The following is a 23187-nucleotide window of genomic DNA, read 5'->3' on the forward strand; positions in this document are numbered from 1 at the left end:
GGAACAGTATAAGGTCAGACTTTTAGTAGTTAGGACAATGTATCATAGTTTTACAATGAATCATAACAAACTAAAAGTTGTATTTTAAAAACACTTTTTAAGGCTGACCCTCTGTACAAAGAAATGGTATCACATTCACATCCACATTCTGATAGGCAACCAATGTTCACCATGATAATCTCATTCTTGTAGCACTGTGATAATTTTTTTCTGTGGCTTTCTCCAGAGATAACTTAATGATGAATCTTGCCATGAACATTTTAATAAGCATAACCAAGATGGTAAAATTAAATAATGTTGGGCTTCAATCCCAAATAATTTGATCAACGGATGGGTATGATAGCAAATGTCAGCAAACTTCTTACTGCCCACCATGGTACAGGACTCTTACTTTTTATGCTAATCTTTTTTTTGTAATTTGGACAAACTATTTAGAGAAATTGTACTCTGCCATATATCCAATTAGCACTATGGATGGATACAATCTAAGTGATGTATTATGAGAGAAGCAGTACTCATATAGGCACGTCCTGTATCATGTTACTTAAAATTAGGCAGCTGAAATGTATATTGCCATTCTTCCTCCAATGTTGAACTAATGGTTTTATTAGAACAGACAAGTTGAATCCTTCAATATTTCCAAGAAAACTGCCAACAACACTCAAATGTGGCTCACCAAGGTGCCTCATCATCATGGCTTGTAGCCCCTTTGGGAATCTGAGGATTCACAATGGATTCAACAGCTCTCTCCAGTAGGTTCTCACAGAATGCCTGGTGTACCTGTGCAATGGGATCAGCTATATAGGCAAAGGCAAAACAATCAGTTTACTACTTTATTCACAAGTCCAACAATAAATACTTCAGGAGCGGAAGCCTTTCTTTTCTTGTTTATAGATAGAAAACTATACTGCAGAAAGAATTGCTGGATTATGGGAAACTGTCCTCTTTATTGCTTTCACATGTTCTTTTAAATCAAAGCATGTATAAAGTTTTTAAATCAAAGCATGTATAAAGCTAGCAGGGGAAAGAAAATGCATACACATAAGGACTGTCTACTATACTGACAACAGCTTAAAGAAAGTATCTTCTCTAGCTACTGATTTTCACCTGGGTTCCTCTGAGTGGAGTACAGACTATCCTTAGCAGCAGCTTTCACTGTCCAGCTCCGTTCCACAAAAAACTTCTGCCCCAAAGGATGGCACAACCAGCGTAAGGAGTCACGGATGTCACTATGCTCAGAAGTACACAAGTTCTGAGCTTGATTTAAGAAATAACTCTGAGAAGAAAACACGCAATATTTGACTGAAAGTTAGAAATCCATGGATGAAAATTTTAATGTACCAACACAGAAGTCACTTTCATTTATTTTAGATACAAATCCAGAAAGATAATTTAAATATGCCACAGTATTTAACCTAATACAGGTAGTCCTCGCTTAGGAATCCCTTGAATTTACACTCTGTCGTCCATTTCCGTGGCACACACCCTTTATAACATCCGCATCCAGCACAGGCCTACCCCTACTCCATAGGGCCTACACATGGTATCCACCCACATGCATGTACTTCTTAATGCCCACCCATCCATTTGCCTGGGATGCAGTTTCAGTAGCGTAAGTAAGGCCTTCTGGATTCCTGTCTCTTCCCATGTCAGTCATGTGAGGTCCTCACTTAACAACAGGAATGGAGACTAATGAGATTGCCTTCACTAAATGATACAGTACTGTGACATCAGACTTTACAACTGCATTGTTTAGCAATGGAAATTCTGTGGTTAAGTGAAGACTGCCTGTCCTGCTAAGTGGTTCAAAATAATCCACGCACCGCCAGGAAGCCCAGCTTGCCACCACAGCGAGTTTTCAGGCCAACTGCAGCAGTTAGATGAATCTCTGCCAGTGTGCTTGGTGAAATCTTCTCCTCTGCACATTCTGCCAGGTTTACAGCACACAATGCCATGTGCAATCCTGAGTACGCTGAACTGGACGGAAGCTCACCTGCACCAGAAATTTAAAAAATATCATTTGTACCATTCATATATTGCGGTATTGCACAATATCTTACTGTGCAAAATCTTGCATTATCAAAAACAAGGAGCACTCTGTAGACTCTTAAGACATAAAATTATTAAAAAGCAAAGCTTTTCCTTATTTTGCAAAGAAAACTACATGAAGTAGGCAGGCATCAGGAATCAAACGTAATCTGAGGGAATCTTTACCTTTTAAACCACTGTTATTTTTTTTTAATCTACCTGTAATATGGAGTTGATGAAGTTTATGATACGCTAATGCTGCATCTCGTGCACTAGTTTTGGCTTCATCTTCAAAGCCAAGAGGAGTCTCAGTTGCTTGTCTCTGCTGTGATGTCCTCTTTAGCAGCCAACGTACTAACCCCAATTTTTGGAGACTGTAACGAATAATGTTCCAGGAAAGGCTACAGATCAAGTCAAAACGAGAAGTAGGCAATGCTCTGCCCAGGGTAGAAAGACAGATCTGCAAATTTGATGCAGCAGCAGCAAAGTCCCCCTGCAAACAAAAGAAGTAAAACACAGGCTATATTTGAAAAATAGACCTTTGAGAGTCTCATCACTTCCTAATTTTCAGACTATTCTGAGTCATCTTTGAAGATATAAATTTTATTCTCCATCTTCACTCATTTTTAAGATTTCATATTTTTTTTTGACAACCTCATTTATCATTCAGATTTTGGAGAGTCTAGTAAACCAACATTTGTCTCCTTAGCCATTGATAAACCAGCTAAATTGCCATCATGTTTCAATATACCATAGATATTTTCCTCATTTTTCTCACTTCCTCATCTGCATCAACTTACTTGAACCATGACATATCCAAAACACCAAAAATCTGGATCTGTATTATCTTGAAATCCTGCTGTTAATCCTTCAGTTAAACTTTGTCTCAGTCCACTTAAACAAATATTCAACCAAAATAATTTACTCCATCTAATTAATAATTAATCTTGACTACTGCAACGCTCTCTACATGGGGCTACCCTTGAAGACTACTCGGAGGCTCCAACTGGTACAGAATGCAGCCGCGAGAGTTGTGTTGGGAGTTTCCCGACACTCCCATGTCACACCTCTGCTCCGCGAGCTGCATTGGCTCCCAGTTGTCTTCCGGGTGAGATTCAAGGTGTTAGTAATGACCTACAAAGCCCTACATGGCATGGGTCCGGAATACCTTGGGGAGCACCTGCGGCCGGCGTCAACTTCCCTCCGCCCAGTACGCTCCCACAGAGAGGGCCTCCTCAGGGTGCCACTGGTCAAAGAATGCCGACTGGTGGCCCCCAGGGGGAGGGCGTTCTCTGTGGGTGCACCGGATCTTTGGAACCATCTTCCGGTCGAGCTCCGGATGGCGCCCGATCTCCGCTCCTTCCGGCACGATCTTAAAACCCATCTCTTTGAACAAGCTGGCCTGGCCTGATGGGATGGGGTTGGATTTTATAAATGGATTTTAACTGTTAATCTGTATTAATTTATTATGGGCACTGTTTAATTACTTTTTAATAATTTTTAATTTTTGTATCTTGTTTTTATGTATTGCCCTGTTCACCGCCCTGAGTCCTTCGGGAGAAGGGCGGTATAGAAATTAAATTAAATTAAATTAATAATAATAATAATAATAATAATAATAATAATAATAATAATAATAATATCAGCATTTAGACACAGAAAACAGTGTTCCACTCAAAAAGAATAAAAAAAAATTCTCTTGCCTTTAATTTCAATAGTAAATACAACAGGAATTGCTTGTTATGTTCATCAACTAATTATTTAAAAATTATTTTTTCAAAAGTATAGTACTTAATCCCAGTATCAATATTGCCCTCCCTTTCCCATTTACAACAACTCTATATTTACAAATGGACTGCAAATTTCATAGTACATTTTTATTTTGTTCAAATAGACACACAAACAAAGGTTGAACTTTTAAAAGCATCACAAAATATTCTTTTTACTGGACAGATATCTTTAGCCTGCATGCAATTAACCAAATCTGTAGAAATCTGCTCACCCTTATCATTAATTTCAATTCTAGAGTTCAGTCTTATTCCCCCTATAGCAAATTACCTATAGAACTGAAGCTGAGAGTTTAATCCAAAAACGATCTGCATGCCACTCTCAGGGGGAGGGGCTTTAAAAACCCATAGTTCAAGAATTTTGAGAGTAGAATAATGAGATGTAAACCTAAATGTTTTGTAGTTCAAGAGACTTGTTCTACATCTTAAAATATTCACTTTAGGTTATGCAAATTTCAATTAATTCAATAAAAATAAATGAGCACAATAACGTTTAGCAACAAACTGCCTCACCTTAGCTAAGTCCAGGTCAGCCTGTTTCCGATGCCGCCAAAACGTCACAGAAGAACGGGAATGCAGTCGTGTCACTGGCTCTCCATGCACTAACAGTTTTATGAATACACTCAAGATAATAACACCGTTCACAAGCCACAAGATCAAAGTGGGCATCATCCAGCCAAACCAGCCACCTGATTCTAACAGAATTATTCATGCCAAAAGACATAAATCAGACAAGAAATAACAGTTCACATGTTAAGATAAGCATTCTTGGGAGAACCTTGATTATATAAAGATCATGCTAAGCTTAGTCAACTTGCTTTCTTCTCATCCTATTTATTCTTCCCTGAAATAGTACTGTTCCTGTGCAGAACTCCTTCCCCCCAAGTATATACATGCAAGAAAACATCATTTTACTTAAGATAGAGATGTTCAGAAAAAATACACAACATACATAAGCCACAACACCTTCTCTAAAATAAGAACCTAATATGATTCAATCCATCCCTCATAACAAATACATGTATGCTACAATTTAAAAAATCTGAATGACATACAGCACACAGAAACAATAACAAAATCCTCACAAATGCACACTAAAATTTCAATTCATTAAAGAAACCTAGAAATGTACATCTCAAAAGCTCACAATCCTTTTGCACATAAGTACCCATTAACTGGGTCAGAGAAATGAGAATGATATTGATAGTACTATCCAGCCAATTATTTATAAATTATCACAATAAAATTGTAACCACCTTTTAAAACAGAATACTCCAGAATATATCATTACCCAATGGACCATCATCTATTGTTTTCTCTTCCTTTAACCATTTAGTTACTGTACTTGTCTTTAAAAAAAACTTGAAAGATATCAAATAAGCACTACTGGAGATATATACCTGGTTTTATTGCTTGTATATTCCTCTCAGAACCATGATGCACTGTGCTGTAAGTGTCAGGTGTTTCTTTCCCATCCAAAAAAGATGTTAAAGGATTAAAGGAGAGACAGAGGAATGTGAGAGCACAAAGCAGCATCCGTGAGCGATCAACCATTCCAAGAGCAACAGGTGGGGAATCAGGTTCATCTTTAACCTGTGGAAGATTCAGTATAGAAAGTTAGTTCTGAAACACTTAAGATAAATAGTTGCTCTAAATTGCACAAGGCTGAATTTTCAATATCTTCTTTATAGCAGATTTATTCTGATTATTTTCTTATAAAAATGTTCCACCATTACAACCCCCCCCCCCAAAGGCCACTGAATTGGAAATAAAAGAAAGCCTGTAGATCTATTCATACTTTTCTCCAAGTGGTGGGTTTAAAAGACTTAAATAATTTAAACATTTACAATTTACTAAAATCACTTTTTATTTCAAATCTTATAATGAGATTTATCTTTGATATGTCTAATTATGCTTCTGAAGATCATGGAGCAATCTATGAACTAATCTGTGTACCGATGTTACTGTTGCAGGCTGATATAGTAAATCATACATGCAAGTATAAGTAGTTCTCATTAGGTTCAAGTACAATGCCTGTCTGTTACCAGACACTCACAAAAAACTCTGAAAACTTCATCTTTGTTGTAATCCATCCATCCATCCCAGTCCATTTCAATTTGAAGTTTCAGTCTGAAATTACCCATATACAATTTCTCTTGCAGATGCCTCTATTTATTTTTATCTCAAACTTGCCTCAACTATCCAGTTCAACACAGTCATAGTACATCTCTCAACATTTTAGCAACTAGCATGATACACTGATATTGAGAAAGGCTTTATCCCTTTGAATGTTCTGGTTTATTCAACTATGATTTCTTTGATATAAAGCAAAATATTGCCCCAAATGTTATAGGATTTTTTATGGACTTTGGTACAGAATTTCTCATAATGAGAAGAGCTGAATCTGATAAGTCTGGAGGATTCAGTTGGTGAAAAAAAATGCCATTGCTCATTATTGATCAGTGATCTAGAAAAGTCAATGTAAAATGTCATAAATTACTGAAGATACAACTCTGTGCTAATGGGAAGCAAATGACATATCTCCATCTGAATCAGTATCACACATGGGATCTTGTCTATGCTTCCCGGTGCAGATTGCCTAAGGAATATTAGCTACCTTTGCATCATCCAATAATGGACTTCCTGGTTCTGAATCAATTGAATAAGGGGAAAAGCCTGCTGGCGACCCTGAGTCAGAAGCTGGAGGAGACATCAATAGAGCATTTTGATTGAATTCATCCATCTTCAGATCCACATCATTGTCCACTAGACTGCTTAAGTCAAAACCCTTCAACAACTCTGTGAGAAAAGATCACACAGATTAATTATTCCATTCGCAGTACCTCATGTAATTAAATCCCCCTTATTAATTGCACATCTATCTGCTAAAAGCATAATCAATTAGAACAATCAATGCAAGGGGACATGAAATCATTTAATTAACTTTGATAATACCTGCTTAAATTAAAACAATGAAATGTAATATTTAAAACACTTAACTGTTTTTCTGGCTAGACAGCTTAAGGATCATGTTCTCCTGTCGCAATTTATGGTTAACCTGCTGTAGGTATTTAATGTAATCAATAGCTTTCCTCAATACACCAGACTTGTGCATCTGAAAAGAATGCATATGATTGTTATTCAGCTACCTTGTCATCTCTTATCACATTTTTATGTAGCAGTAAACGTTTTCTTAAATTTGTGTACGTATGTATGTAGACTTATCTTGAGGTAAGATAGGCAGCTTATACATTTTACAAATAAATAGGGGATTTAGGGTTAGATAACCTGTTTGGTATAGTGGTTAAGGTGCTGACCCAGAAACCAAGAGCCTGTAAGTTCTAGGCCTCCTTTAAACAAAGCTGTTTGGGTGACTTTGGCCAGTCACTCTGTCTCACACCAATCCACCTCAGAGGGGTTGTTGTTACAGGGAAAGTAGGAAGCAGAGGTATTAGATATGTTTACTGCTTTGAGCGATATGTAAAAAGGGCAGGATAAAATTATAGTTAGTCACACAATGAGCAAGATATTCAGACTGGATTTGGCATTTTTAGCCATCTATCAAGTTCTTCCCCAAAACTATGATTTTTAGAGATTTAATTCAATGGAAAAGGACACCAACAAGAACATTAAATAGCACGTCAACTGCAAACATGACAAATAGATTTGTAGCTATTGCAAATATTTTTGCTTTTTTAACTAAGCAATTCTTACTTTAGCATCTGTTCCCATGACTAGATCTTTCAGTTCTATGATCTTGTCATTTATAGATGATCGATATCTCTTCTCAATAATATTATGAGTTGTTCGCCTTTCTCCTTCCTTTGGTGGTTCTGGCTGCTTGGTGTTATTAGGCACTTGTTTAATGGGTATCTTCTCCTGCCCTCCCATCATCATAGGCATAGTTGTCAAGATTGCCCCATTGCCACCAACCAACGTCTAAAAAGTCAACAGCAGCAATTAATTTTTCATGTGACATGGTTTTCATATGTACAGTTAAGAAAAAGATTTAAAGTAAACAATGGCACATTTGGAATTGAACAATATAAGATAAAATTTGAAACTGAATTATGGGCAAATGATGAACATGTAATTGTTAAAATGTATACGCTTTTACCAAAATCTGAAATGAAAACAAGTTAAACAGCATATGATAAAACGAGCTAAGAACATTGTTTATAACATACAGATGTAACAAAGGAAAAACATGTGGCTGAAAGGACTGAAATTCACATGTATGTTTATAAAAAATATATATACAATGAAGTACCATTGGCATATGAAACCAGAAAAACTATCTAGAATGTATAAAGGTATTTCAAATCTATGTTGGAAATGTGGAAAACATGAAGGGTTGAGTTATCATGCTTGGTGGACTCAAAAAAAGCCAGTAAATTTTGGATTTAAATGCATATAGAAATACAAAATTTTTAAAGATTAATATACAACTGAAACCAGAACTTTCATTACTGGAACTAACAGACAATTAGAAAAATATTATGGTGTTTGTACATGGTAACTGCAGTGAGATTATTATATGTAGGAAAGATGGAAAAACTCTGTAATACCAACAGTGAAAGAACAGTTGGTGAAGATGACAGAATTTGGAGAAATGGCAAACTTGACTTGTTTGATTAGGGAAAAGACAACTACTTTTGTTAGTGAATGGAAACTCTTTATAGGTATGAAAATGGAAAAGATAAATGTGATATATGGGTTTGATGATTAGAAAGAATATGGAAAGAAGGGAGCCACAATGTAATATTAATGAGGATAAAATAAAAATGCACTTATAACTGCTGTAAAGAAATTTGAAAGCCACTGCTTTACCTCTTCTTTTTTCTTTCCTCTCTCTCTCTTCTTTTTCTTTCTCTCTTTCTTTCTCTCTCCTTCTTTCTTTCTTTATCACTTTTACTTTCCTTTATTTCTATTTTCCTTATCTTTTTAAAATTTGTATTGTTCAGTAAAATAATTCTTTAATAAAAATTAATAAAAAATATGTGACCAAAATAAAATTCCACATTTTACAAACAACTAGAAAACAAAAGAATGGCTTACAATTCAGCAGTAAGATTATGTTCTATATAAATAAGATTTCATATTCTCTATATCAAAAATCTGTATAAAGAGGCTGGGAAAGACCCATCACTAAATCCAAGAACAGTTCTTATTTATTACAAAACCCTAAAAAAGCCCCTAGACAAACCAGTGACAGCTATAAACAATGCACTCTCCTATGTTCTTAAGAATTCATATATATTTCTGGATTCCAGTGGAATAACAATGCGACTATTTAGACATAGTGACAATGACACTGCTCTTTCTCATGACAGTCATGATTAGTGGCTTCCAACTGCAAAGACAGAACTATGAGCAAAAAAGACTGGTTTATGAGAAAGTCTCCTCATAATCTAAAAAACCTAGGTATGTAATTTTTTTTACAGCCTCTTGCATGCTAGGCAGATAAAATGCTTTCAGAATCTGAACAGGTTTGCACCTGTTTTGTAAATTAAATAGCTATTTGTCCAAATATGTACATTTTTCAAGCTGTGAAGAATATGTATTTTTACAGACCATGCCATAACAAAACTATTATCAGAAAGATAAAAAAAGAAATTTAAACTATACAGCATAAAATGCTTAATGGATAAAAACCAGAACAAGAAAATAAAGGAATGTCAAACACCTAATAATATCAAGTTATCCTATAATTTAATAGGCCTGTGGGGTAAGAGGCATTGGCCTGGCAAAAAATAGAAATCAGAATAAGTGCCAGGCTGATATCCTTAGGAAAAATAGTCTTTCATCGGGGGAGGAAAAAAGAGCTTTTTATTGGTCATCTCTCAGAGGATTTCACTTTCTAAAACTGGTCATTTTTTAAATTCTAACTCTTTGAAGTTATAACTGAAACCATGACTTTTTATTTATCTTTTTTATTTATTTATATCCCACCTTTAATATTTGTATAAATAATCAAGGCAGAGAACATATCCAACATATCTTCTTTCTCCTATTTTCCCTCACAACAACCCTGTGAGGTGAGAGTTGGGCTCAGAGAGAGTGACTTGGCCAAGGTCACCCAGCTGGCTTTCATGGCCAAGGCAGAACTTGAACTCACAGTCTCTTGCTTTCTAGTCCAGTGCCTTAACAATTAGGCCAAACTGGTTGATGGGAAAATAGCAATCAAAGGATACAAAGGAATGGAAGAAATAGAAAAGAAAAATATGTACCGAATATTAAAAAGATCTTTTCCTGCTAAGAATTATAGGGGAAGATCATATGCATTAAGTTAAGATATGAAATTTAAGCAGTACTGATGTTAATGTCTATTATGCCTGTTCAACCATAGATAAAGTGTTGCTCCAGGAGAAAAATTTATATCTTTAAAAGGGACATCAGGACTTTCTCTGATGTCTAGTGGAAAGAGAAACTCTGCTATGCATGATTACATTTGCTGACTGTTTCTCCAATGACAATGGAAATGATTATTCTTGACTTTGCATCACTGCACAAAATAAAATCAAAGTAGTTCTAAGATGAGTTCTAAGATGGCGGCGCCTGGATCGGCTGTGGCTTGCATTGGCTCTCAAAGGTGAAATGTTTTTGGAGGGATATAAGGGATATAGGCCACATGATCGGGAAGGTTTTAATGTGTCTGAGCAATGTGGTGGGACTAAACTAACTTACAGCCGACAATCTTTGCTGGTATGGCAAGTTTTTAACTGTTTCGGAACTGTTGGTGAGACCGTTAAAAGTTGTTGGCACTGTTTGAAATTGTTCTGCCGGCAGCAAGACCTTACTGCTGGCACAGAGACAGATTCTATTGCAAATCAGGGCTGTTTCCAAAGGAGGTAGAGGAAGATTGGTTCTGGGGCTTATGGAGAGAAGGAACTGGATGAGGCTGTTGGCAGGCCCAGAGGAAGAGAGAGAGGCTTTTGGAGGAGTTGGAGGTGGTGGCAATGTGCTCCAGGGGCAGAAAGGAATGAGGCCCATTTAAGGAAAAGGTGGAAAAGGCAGGATCAGAAAAAGGAAAAGAGGCGAGGTTGTCATGCAGGAATACAAGCTAATTTGAGGACTAATCCGCATGGAGCTCCATTTCCATCTGTCCTGTTTGCCATTGTTCGCTCTCTAGAGACTAAAATGGACATTGTGAAACTTGAAACAATAGAACAAGGAGTGTCTATTGGAGGTGGTGACCCTTTGAGAGCTGTATATAACGAAATTTCATTTTGATGTATGCCGATTGGTGTACAAAGTGACAATGAAATTGTTGTTGTTGTTGTTAGGACCACTGGAGTAAAACATATGTGTAACAGATTTCTTTATTTTAAGAGTAATAAGCTACATATCGTGGACTCCACAAAAACATATTTTAATAAATTCAGAGTGACAATGAACAAGATAATATGGTAGGAGAACCTAATATTATTGGCAGAGAAAAAGAAATCTAAAATGGAGGGAAGGTCTTAAAAATATATTAAAAGCACTATTGCAAATATTTTCACTGTGGGAAAAACTGGAAGACCAAAAGACAATAGTACTGTGGCTACACAAAAAACTTAGAAAAATTTGAACACATAAAGAGGACACAAATAAGAGAAGTAAAGAAAAAGTGGTTACCAAGAAGAGACCTTTCAATAGTTTTAACTGTCATCCCCTATAATTCCCTCCTCCCAATATTTACATATATAGTCTGAAGAATTACATTGAAAAAATGCATACACATATAGATATGTGCACAATGCATACACATATAGATATCCTTTTTCATTCCAAGAGTGATTATATAAGCTCAAAATACCCATTTCCCCCCAGAAAATACTATACCATATGTACTATAATGCTCATATAGTTTTAAGAATCTCAATGAGAAAGAACCCTATAAATAAAAGGAAGAAAGCAACCATTTGAGAGATAACGTGTGGAGCCCTATGATACCTGCAGAGCTGTTGTCTGTATGGGTGTGGTTATGGCTGCCAGGGCTGGATTCTGAACAGTAGCCATAACAGGATTGCCATCAGTTTTCAATGTAGTTAAGACAAGAGAATCTGTCTTGATTATCTGTGGCTGGACCAGGACCTGGAAGGAGGCAAGACAGTAAACATTTAATGAAAACAAACACAGAAATGGAAAGTTGTTATTACTAGTCCCTCTGTTACATTATAGAGTCTCACTATGCAAGAAACAGCCATAACTACTGTTTCAATATAACTTCTCTCTGAGGCTTCTTTCTACATATACCAGAGGCCCAGATTATATAGCTACTAACCTCATATATGTTACAGCTGACTTTCACTGTGGCATTCAATCAATCAATCAATCCAATTGTTTCCCTTAATTAATAAAATTGGCTTTAAAGAGTTTAATCTCCACCTGATAAAAGCTTTTAGAAGTGAAGTAAGGAATATATTCTTTGTAATGCTCACCCGATCTGCTGCTGAAATACCAAACCCCCGGCTGCTGAAATTATTATAATAATAGCATTATCCATTTTTTTCCAAAATTTCTTTACTAATTTTTTTTCCAATACCAGTACTGTAATTCCTTTTTATTTTCTTATGTTTAGCCATCAATGACCTACGAACCTTAAGGGTTTCATTACTTAAAAGCCAAACATCATGCCAGTGAAATTATTTCTCGCCTTGGAACAGAATACCAATATATACTACTCCCTTTCCTCCCTCAAGACACTAAAAGGACTCACTGGAACCTGCTGAACCTGAGGGGCAGCTACTGCCTGGACAGTCGCTGGTGTTAGTGTCTGGATGGTGCCACTGGTACTCTGTGTCAGTACCCTCTGAGCTTGCATGGTCTGGACCTGCTGTTGAATGGCAACTGGTTGAACTTGTGAGGAAGTCACCAAGCTTTGAACCTGAGGTTGCAGCACTAGAAAGAAGATAAGAAAAGTCTGAAAACGCTCAAGGGAAATTATGACTTCCACAATAAGAACTGTAGTCTCTGATCCTTGGTGATAGGCTGTGTTTCAACAAAAACATATAGGTAATTGCTGTAGTTATCATAATCTAGCAACTAAAAATGAGCAAAATCCACCCAAAACTTCTTCTATTCAGTTTTAATATTTTAACATTACATTAGGACAGTACTGCCTTAACCAGTGATATATCCTTGATTTTTAATTACATACTTGTCTACCAGCACGAGTTTTTATAACTGTACAAATTTATATTTAAAACATTATATATTTTATTGATTGTGCTGTTTAATTGTATTTCTCATAAACAACTCTGAAAATAGAATATATATTTCAACCAAATAGCAAACCCTTATTGCAAAAGTATTAAGAGTACAGACAGTCCTTGATCTAAGACCATCACTGAGCCTGAAATTATGGTTGTCAATAAGTGGGTTATGTGACCATGCCTGAATTTATTATCTATTACCATAACCGATTAAGTGAATCATTGCAGTTGTTAAGCAAATCCATTGTTGGAATGGATAAGACAAGGACTACCTGTACACACTTTGCACTAATTTTCATATTCTTGTCTCTCACTGGCAACATGGATATGGTGCTAAATAATGCTGTATTCCAGATATTCTTAAATCATCTGTGAAGATGAAGGTAAGGATTTTTTATCCTAGTGCTCTATAAAGCTGTGGTTTTATTGTTTTGAAGACCAGGGGAGTTACCTTGAAAACTTGTGGCCGCATTTTGGTATATTACAGGTTGCTGAATGATCCGGGTCTGGGGAGAGGAGCTGAAAGTTGGAGTAATCATCACTGTCTGTTGCTGAAGTGGGGGTTGAACTTGGGGGCGAGGTTGAAGAGGGGGTGCAGCCCGCTGTGGAGCAGGAATTGTGCCTGTTGACGGAGAGGTCTTCACTTGCACAGACTGAAGTTGTGGTGGAGAAGCTGCACTAGGAGAAGAGGATTGTAACTGTCCCTGGCTGTAGGCTTTCTGCGAAGTATCTGATATTCTGTCTCCATTACATGCATTGCTGCTTTGGAATGTGCCATATAACTGTTCAGAAAATAAATCTGGAAAATCTCCAACCTGATTGCTGACAAACTGTAGCATTTCTATAAAAAAACACAAAAATGGAAAACATGATTAGTTTTCAAAATTCATCAATCCTGAAATGAAAAAATATACAGCAAAAGCATGCATTCTTTTAAATAATATTAAGTTTGAAAATAATTAATCAACAAAAATTATGAGTGCTGCAGTCCAAGCTCCTGAATGGCCTCTGCTTATTGTTTCTGATTAAAAATGGTGAATCTTAGTTAATCTAAGAATCTAGGATAGAGATCACTTTCCTCAAATGACTGGGTATAATTCTGTTTATGGCCTCATCACTGAATGCCTAAGTGGTATATATGTAGGTTCATATACCATTTTTTTAGATTAGAATATGAACTATTTGTAACCATACTTTAGAAAACCAACTTTTGCCACAATTATCTATAATTTTGTCTCATCCCAATTAAATTATCCCAATCAGTCATTTGTGAACTGCCTTTCTGGAAAATTCAAATGATTTAAAATATGATACAGATGTAAAAATGTTACCACTTTCACTTCTCCAGTAGTAGCCATTAGAAAAACACTGAAAATATGGGCCTTTCCTTAGACATTTAAACCTGAATGTTTGGTATTCCCATCCAGAGGTGTATAATAAATTTGAGTCCTTAATTATCAATAGTTTTTTTTGTTTTTAGTTGGTATAGTTTATTTTTTATATTTTTTGTTTATTGTATGCTGCCAGAGTTGCATTGTTCAAGTTCAGCAGCCATATAAACTGCTCTAAATAAATAAATAAGGGATCCCAAGTTGCTAATTCTACTAATCACAAGCACTCAAAAGTTACCTACTAATTTTTTATGCAATAAGCTTAGAAAATAAATCCTGTAACTGAAGAATCATTAAGCAGCAAAGCTTAAAATTCTGTAATAGTATCTAGGAAATGTTTAGGGCACAAATACTCAACCATGTGCATTTTTTCTGCTCATTTGTTATTCTGCAGTCTTTGTCAATTTAAATCAATATGAGCTATTTCCAGGAAAAAGGATTAAAGTGTATTAGATTCAATTAAATGATATATAATATTTTAAAAAAACTTACTAAGCAAAAAAATGGATCAAATGAAAACAAAAATTCTACTCCCTTGACAAAGCTCAACTTAGAGGACATATAAAAGCATCATCTCTCTCCATTTTTTTAATCCCACATCTTTGAAAGCAAAAGAGGAAAATTCTGGATTCTGGACTATTACAGCATGGCTGGCTAGTGAATCCTCGGTGTTGAAATCCATACATCTTAAAGGTGCTGAGGCTGAGAAACACTCATCTAATCCTAAGGATCCAAGGATTTTTTCCACATTTGACTTTTAAGATTTCAAAAACAATAGTTTCCCATTAAAAGAGATTCCTTTATCTATCTAATGAAAATATAAGCTGCATTTGGAACCTTCTCAATTTACTTCAGAAACATCCAACACATTTACCATTGCTGTTAAAATAAAAATCTTAAGTCCATTGCCAATTTACCCACCTGAAATTAACATGATTTGATTGATAAAAAGAAAGTTGTGTTCATTTTAGGGCTACTAGATCTGGGCTGCAAGAAGCCTAAACAAGACAGTGGGAAGGAGTTGATTTTCTTGCTGATATCTAGCAGTCATCAGAATTTTTGCAGTCCAGGTTTGGCAACCTAATTAAATTGTTTTTAAATTTATGTAAGCATTCTAACTTGGCATGCAAAAACAGCTTCTCTTGCTTTTAAAAATGTAAACAAAACAATAATTACATGTTTAAATAAGTATGCTTCTTATTTACACAAGCCCACTTCTGTTCTAGGAAAAAAGGAGCCAGGATAGGAATCTATTCTGTATTTATGTTAAAAATTATTTGTTCTAGGTGGCTTTTCACCTCTGATAATGCTGCTTAATACAAAAAATAACAATAGGAAAAGATGTTCTTCAGAAAAACAACAAACAATGCAGTTCAAGATGAGGAGCACCTCCTAAATTAGAACTCTAAAGACTCTTCCCCCCAATACATTCTTTTTCATAGTGAAATTAATGTCATATTTTGAAAAATTAGGCAGCCCTGTTCAGATTGTATTTTACAATAATCCCTAAGTGAAACTGACACATCTATAGTGTACAAAGTGTATCATCTGTGACATTTTTCTAGTAATTTAAATGCACAGTATTTATCAGCTGGTGGCTGGATGGAGTCACTGAAGCAGTAGGCATGAGCCTAAATTGACTCCAGAAGATGGTAGAGGACAGGAAGGCCTGAAGGAACGTTGTCCATGGGGTCGCGATGGGTCAGACATGACTTTGCAACTAACAACAATAATTTATCAGCTATTTATAGATTCATTTTTTTTTAAAAAATGAAAATATTTCAGGTGCAATAATTTGCATACTCTTTCAGCCAATATTTTGTAACAGTATTGTTACAAGTTCTGTTGATCTCCAAATGATAAGAGCCCATCACCAAAAAGCTTACAGAACCATTAAATTTATAAATTATGCTGAAACAGAATTACTTAGGAAGCACTACACTTTAAAGCAGTGTTTTTTAAACTGGGCAACTTTAAGATGTGTAGACTTCAACTCTTAGAATTCTCCAGTCATTCCAGAATTCCCTAGAATTCCTCAGTTAGCTTGTTGGGGAATTCTAGGAGCTGAAGTCCACACATCCTGAAGTTGCCAAACTTGAAAAACACTACTATAGACTATGCACACCAATCATATTGTCCATGTCAAGGACAGATCACTAATAGAAATCTGAGCAAGGGCAAAATACATTGTATAGTCTCCTAGAAAGTGCTGGCAAATTTTGTGAGTTGGTGCTAGCGTGCAGCCGATGGTGGGGTTCCATGGACAGATGCTGTGGAGCATGAGATCCCCGTGCTATCTCGGGGCTTCTGGGAGAAAAAGTAGGAGGAGCAGGAGTGACCTGTAACCACCCGCTGGCTTCCCGTTGACTTTATTTGCGGGAACCAATCAAGGAAAGTCACAAATGGCAATCACATGACCATGGAATGCTGCAACCATCATAACTGTGAGCCAGTTGCCAAGAGCCTGAACCGCAATCACATGACCTCTTGCCACAACTTCAAGTTTGTAGTGCATCACTGTAACTCTGAACAGTCACTGAACAAGTGGACGTAACCCAAGGACCTCATATATATACACTTGTTGGCACTAAGTAAAATTTTTCAGCCTCAGCAATTTATAAAACAAAAACATCCAACACAGAACTTTTTTAAAAATATTTTTATTTTCTACTCCTTTTCAGTTATTTGATTAAGTGCTTTGACTCTGAAAGCTACATTTCAAGTACAAACTTGTTTTTTGTTAGCAAACAAAATATATTCCCCATTCACATATAAATACATGAAGATGTACGAATAAAAAAAGGGGAATCATAAATCTGTAAAGGTGAGTCAAGTCACTGCAAGCAGAAATTTGTTTTTTTAGCAAAAAAAATTCAAATGTTAATGTTAAATAATATTTTGATTCATGTTAAAACTGGGCAGAGAAAATAAACTGTACCACCTTTTTTAAAGGTTAGGCAAAAAAGACATGACATTAATTGCCCAAATTTTACCTTAGGATTTTAAATTTAGATTACCAAATGTCACTGAAAAAAGTAAGTTATAAAAATTAGGAATACAGAAGCAACATATAAATGCCAGAGAGGATAACTATATTAATGTTAATATTAGTAATCTTAATCAGAGTTTTCTTTGCCTGCCTGAAGTATTAGCTTTTATATGTTCCTTATATCCAGGCAATTTTGGTAGATACTGTATTTTTTCCTGTTTAAACCTGATTATATGCAACCTCTGAAAGTTTTGGCCTACCTTTCTGAGTGTGTCTAAAAGTTGCCTTCAAATTATTATATTTAATATAAGAGATAGCAAACCATTTTAATAGACTAATTAGGAGAGAGGATGGTCACTGTTCACCAATATCCAGTAAACAGAAAATAGACCATCATGAGTAATTTGCATAATGCATCATTTATCTTATGGTTATCATCATTCCAACGATACAAAATATGTCATTTGTTACCAACAGAAAAGAATATTTGTAGCTCAGTGTTGAACTGTGGAGTCCTTGGTGCTCTCTGAGCTTGGTTATTTTCTTGCAGACATTTCATTAACCACTCCCACAATACTGACCGCAAGACACTCAATATAAACAGAGATCAAACCCCATTCCCTTCTTGCACTGAAAATGTTACCTAGTTGGGTAATGAAAACAACCAAGCTCAGAGAGCACTAAGGACTCCATACATCATTTGTATGATGTCATAATGCAAATTGGCAGATTTGACTCATTGCATGTGGTCCAGGTCTTCTCTAAACAACGGTTTCACTGTACATACGTTAACTACATTTATTATATTACATTTAAATATCAGATTAAAATGCCCAAAAATCTTGTACACTTCATAATTTTGACTGCCAAAATGACAAATTTCCTCCCAAATTATCTCTGTATCATTTTGATACAGATAGACCAAGTGGCTTATTTGATTGATTGATGGTTGTCACTGGGGGGGGCAGGGGATTGTTGCTTTTTTGTTGTTTTTATATTGGGTTTTTAATCTTTGTAAGCTGCCAGGAGTCACTGAGAGTGCGTTGGGCGGCAATATAGATGTTCTTAAATAAGTTTTCATAAATTTTCATAAAACCTTCCAGTCCCAAGCACTCACAAATCATACAGGTTCACATATAAACTTTTTACTGCTCTTTGTCACTGGATGAATGCACTCAATATTTCGTGTCAATATCACATGCCAAGAAATACAACTGAAATAAACTACTCCACTAATATTTAATGGAATGCACAAGGGCTTCTGATAAAACCCGCAATTCTAGATATTATTTCTGTCTTCTAAGCCATTTTGAGATGCCTAAAACTGGAATAGATCTAAGAAAGTCCTAGGCATGAATGTTAAACATTAAAGCCAACTGAATTTGAGGGAACTTACTTCCAAATAAGGATACACTGCGTTCCTCTGCAATATTATATATACAAATACACACCCTTGCTCAAACAATATATTTATTCCGAAGCAAGGAGGCATAGCGTTGTATCGCAAGCATTCCTTAAATTTAATCTAAAGAATAACTCTCAAATTTCCTATCCCAAATTATAGGCATCTGAATTTGGATAAGTATTAAGGTAAAGGTAAAGGCTCCCCCACACATGCATGCTAGTCGTTTCCAACTCTAGGGGCCGGTGCTCATCTCCGTTTCAAAGCCGAAGAGCCAGTGCTTGTCCGAGGACGTCTCCGTGGTCATGTGGTCGGCGTGACCAGATGCCAAAGGCGCACGGAAGGCTGTTACCTTCCCCACCGTAGCGGTCCCTATTTTTCTACTTGCATTTTTACGTGCTTTCGAACTGCTAGGTTGGCAGAAGCTGGGACGAGTAACAGGCGCTCACTCTGTTATGCGGCACTCGGGATTCGACCCGCCAAACTGCCGACCTTCTGATCGAAAACTAACTACGGCTTTGCATGATACACGCACTGGGAGACACCTGCCAATTCATGTGTGACGCTGCTCTGGGAATCCCCAGCCATTTAAATCGGGATAGTTGTGCATCGGTGGCCGACAGACAAATACACTTAGCGGCACTTCGCCCCTCTGGGCCGGGACCGCAGATCCGCACCGAGCTGCGCCTTCCCTTTCCTCCGCGGTTGCTGTATCTGAGGGGGGCGATAGTGGGCACAGCCGAGCGCCCGCCTCCTGTGCACTCACCATCGATATCGCCCAGTGTGAGCTCGTCGCCGAGCTCCGTCAGGGTCTCCATAGTCTCCATGCTGCTCAGCTCGCCGTTTTCCATTGCCGGCGAGGCGCGCCCGACTCAGCTACAGCGAGTCACCTCGTAAGAGGGCGAGTCACCTCGTCAGAGGGAGCGGCGACACCCCCACCCCACCCCCGCATTAACTCTTCCCCAGACGGGGATTGCTGCTTCAGCTCGAGTTCTCCGGGCTTACATCCCCAATCGGCGCCATCTTGCTCCAACTTCTGTGAACTCCACCCATCCACCTGCGAGGAACCACCGCCGCGCGCGGCTGGTTGTCCATGAGACCAGGTCTCCACTGTCCAATCAGCGGACAGAGCGGCTCGTGGTGTGATGGCGCGTCAGCGATCAGCAGCTTTCATTCGGATGCGAGGCATCTTACTCCTTGCCGGACCGCCCTCCCGGTTTGAATATGTATGAGAAGGCGGGAAGTTTATGAAATATTAGTTGAAATTGAAAACAGGAGGGCGCTATTGATTTCACTTCCACAGCCACGACTTGTTTTGGGTATACAGTAAACGGACGCAAGAAAAAGAGAACATTGTAGATTCTCTTAGAGAAAAAATGGCCAAACTGGAAAACTGGAAGTACCTTTCTTTGGACAATCTTAACTTTGTTAAGACTGCCATGAAGGTGAAGTTTGATGTTAAGAAAGATGGGAGCCCTTTATGGGAAGAGTTTTGTCAATTTAGCAGTGAAATCTAAGTATCTCTTTCAGAAAAGACATACAGTCCTGTGGCACCTGAGTTATCTTTAAAATCAAATTATTAGAACGCTTGGTTGGATCACAGTCCGCTTTAACCACCAAAGGTTAGGCAATAGGAAATGTGTTAATTTCTAGTCTAGGTGATCCTAAGACTGGTTTTGCAAAAGACAAACATAGTCACTTCCCTAGAAACTTTCAGATAGTGTCTGGAATCCTATTTGTTTAAGAAATTTTTGTTTTTTTCAAAATCGTATAAACAATCTCTATTTGGCTTTAAAGTTTTGTTACACATTTTGTCTCAGTATGCATATGTTAAATCTGGTCAAACCTGTCTGGGTTTGGAAACTAAGTAGAATGGGACTTAGCAATACTTGACAGGAGGCTGCCAAGTAATACCAGGGTAGAAGGGAAGACTGGGAAGTGGTTGTGGGTGTGTATTCTAAAAAAAGTGCCGTGGAATTGAACTCTGAAGATTTTACTTTTATCCAGTATAATGAACCTTCCATCTTAGAATACTGGATCATGGAACCAAAAGAATCTTTGCCATAATAAAATCTGCTAGTCATTAAATACCACTCGTCCCAGCTTCTGCCAACCTAGCAGTTCAAAAGCACATAAAAATGCAAGTAGAAAAATAGGGACCACTACGGTAGGAAGGTAACAGCGTTCCGTGCGCCTTTGGCGTCTAGTCATGCCGGCCACATGACCACGGAGACGTCCTCGGACAAGCGCTGGCTTTTCGCCTTTGAAACGGAGATGAGCACTGGCCCCTAGAGTTGGAAACGACTAGCACGTATGTGCGGGGGAACCTTTACCTTTACCTTTTTTATGTGCCCTTAAAATAAAAATAAAAACCATAGGACAAAAGTGAGTTAATGCTCCATCTTTTTCCATTTAAAAATACCATTGAGCATTTCTGATGCGGACATAACTTTACAGTTAAACATTTGCTCCACTTGATTCCAGGATTTTATGCTACTGAACATCAATGTGCATGAGTAACTAAAGCTATAGATTAAGGAAATAGATCTTTTCATTGACTGAAAGTTTGTGAAAGCTCCACATATTGCTTTATGAGTTTTATTGCCTGAAACTGTGTCCTATCAGAATGGACAGCAGTGTGTAGGATATGTTTGCCACTGTTAAGTTGTTTATTAAAAAAATACAGATAAATAATCATTCAATGTACTTTTTTTGTTCAAATCCCATCTTTTGGTACCCCAGTGGAAGGATTTCGAGAAACAAAATTCCATGGGATTTTTCTAACTTTTAGTCAATTAGTCAGCTTTAATCTTTAAAATCTTCTGAATTAATTATGCATTTGAATCCAATTTTTCAACTTTTTTACATGTCCATCAAGCATGATAAAAAAATCTCTTCTTATTGGTTATACTTCCAGTATAAATTTGAATATCTTTATACATTTGAGACAATTTTTCAAGAGACAAGTACCAAAAATATTTCATTTTATAAGTTCTTTAAGATTATATCTTTAAGATTATAACAATATGAATTTCAATTCTTTCACACATATATCCTCCCACTGTTATAGCCAAAGTTTTTACACCATTTTATTGCACATTCTTCTTGTTTCACATTTTAATAAAAGTTTATATGATTAGCAAAAATGTTAGTTTTTTGTACATAATTATGTTTCAAATTCAATCTTACAATGTTCAAAACCAAATAGTCCTTTTATCTACTTTAAATCTAATAATTGTAGATAGCAAAGCCATGCCTTGTATATCTTTCTGATGTGAAATCTGGTATTGATACTATATTTAAATCTCTCTGAGAAAATTCTAATATGTCACCATAAGTTAACCGTTTATATTTAGTTTTCATTTCTCTTATATAATATGCTTCTTATGCTGAGAGCCACCAAGGTATTTTCAGAGACAACCTGGATTTATAGCTATTCCATATTATCAGTGATGACGAGGATGGGGATGCAATTCTTAATATGGCAAAATGACTTTTAAAATTGACATTAACTTTATCAAACTTTTCGGAACGTGGCTCAAGATCCAAAACAAAACAAACTCACTTGGAATTCCAGCAACAAAGTTTTATTTCAAAAGAAGTGTTAAGTCGTGGGCTCTGGTGAGCAGGAATGATGACACAAGACGGAGTACAGGGAAACTCTTTCATTCTTGCTGGAACTGTACTGGGGCTTGGGCCGCACCCAGCCACAATATATAGCCTAGCCCCTAGGTGGCAGCCAATAGGTTTGAACCCATGCTTGCCACCTGGGGCTGACCAATTGCAGGACCGGAGACGGCCTGTCTGGGTTGCTGGAGAGCCGTTAGCTCCTTCAGCAATGCACATGGTGTAATACCACAAGCCCAATACATAACACCCCTCCCTTCTAAGATCAGACTATAATACCCATCAAATAGTCCTAACAACAGTCAAGACAACCGTAATGAAATAATAACAAAAATAATAAATAATAATACTCATAGATTCGTGGTGACTACAATGACATTAAACAACGTCTGCAGGCTTACCAATGTAGTAAGGACTACAATGAAATTAAACAACGTCTGAACGGCTTACCAATGCAATGAGGACTATAATGAGATTAAGCAATGTTTCATAACATGCTTACAAAACAGTACTGGCAGTTTCAGAATGCCCCAGTTTCTGTAGGTAGTGGCACAAGTTTCACAACACCATACATCACTTGATTTTACAATATAGTCAGTGAGATACGCAGGAGGCTTGTGGGGCCTCGAGGAACGCCTTGGAGTTCCCCTCACTTTGTGGTCTACCAGCTTACCCAGTGGGCTGGGTAGACCCATGTCCCCTTGTGCTCCAGTGTCCAGGGGGATGGAAAAACTCTGGCTGGCCTCACCAGGTTGGCCCACCC

The 23187-nt window shown here is 37.0% G+C and overlaps 1 protein-coding gene across 1 annotated transcript in view; it reads right to left on the reverse strand.

Annotated features, from left to right (window-relative positions):
* The window catches only part of SREBF2 (sterol regulatory element binding transcription factor 2), a 32323-nt gene extending 12483 nt beyond the window's left edge, over nucleotides 1-19840 (reverse strand). The window contains exons 1-13 of the mRNA XM_081330971.1: nucleotides 19564-19840; nucleotides 13467-13856; nucleotides 12520-12701; nucleotides 11754-11894; nucleotides 7530-7754; nucleotides 6816-6930; nucleotides 6433-6614; nucleotides 5216-5408; nucleotides 4329-4510; nucleotides 2248-2521; nucleotides 1824-1993; nucleotides 1108-1276; nucleotides 677-797 (exon numbers count right to left, since the gene is read on the reverse strand). Of these exons, the coding sequence (XP_081187097.1) occupies nucleotides 677-797; nucleotides 1108-1276; nucleotides 1824-1993; nucleotides 2248-2521; nucleotides 4329-4510; nucleotides 5216-5408; nucleotides 6433-6614; nucleotides 6816-6930; nucleotides 7530-7754; nucleotides 11754-11894; nucleotides 12520-12701; nucleotides 13467-13856; nucleotides 19564-19648 (2429 nt within the window). The 5' untranslated portion in view covers nucleotides 19649-19840. The remainder of the gene's footprint in view (nucleotides 1-676; nucleotides 798-1107; nucleotides 1277-1823; nucleotides 1994-2247; nucleotides 2522-4328; nucleotides 4511-5215; nucleotides 5409-6432; nucleotides 6615-6815; nucleotides 6931-7529; nucleotides 7755-11753; nucleotides 11895-12519; nucleotides 12702-13466; nucleotides 13857-19563) is intronic.
* Between the last annotated feature and the right edge of the window lie 3347 nt (nucleotides 19841-23187).

The sequence above is a fragment of the Vipera berus genome, assembly GCF_964194415.1.
Source record: "Vipera berus genome assembly, chromosome: 6".
Lineage (NCBI taxonomy): Eukaryota > Metazoa > Chordata > Lepidosauria > Squamata > Viperidae > Vipera > Vipera berus.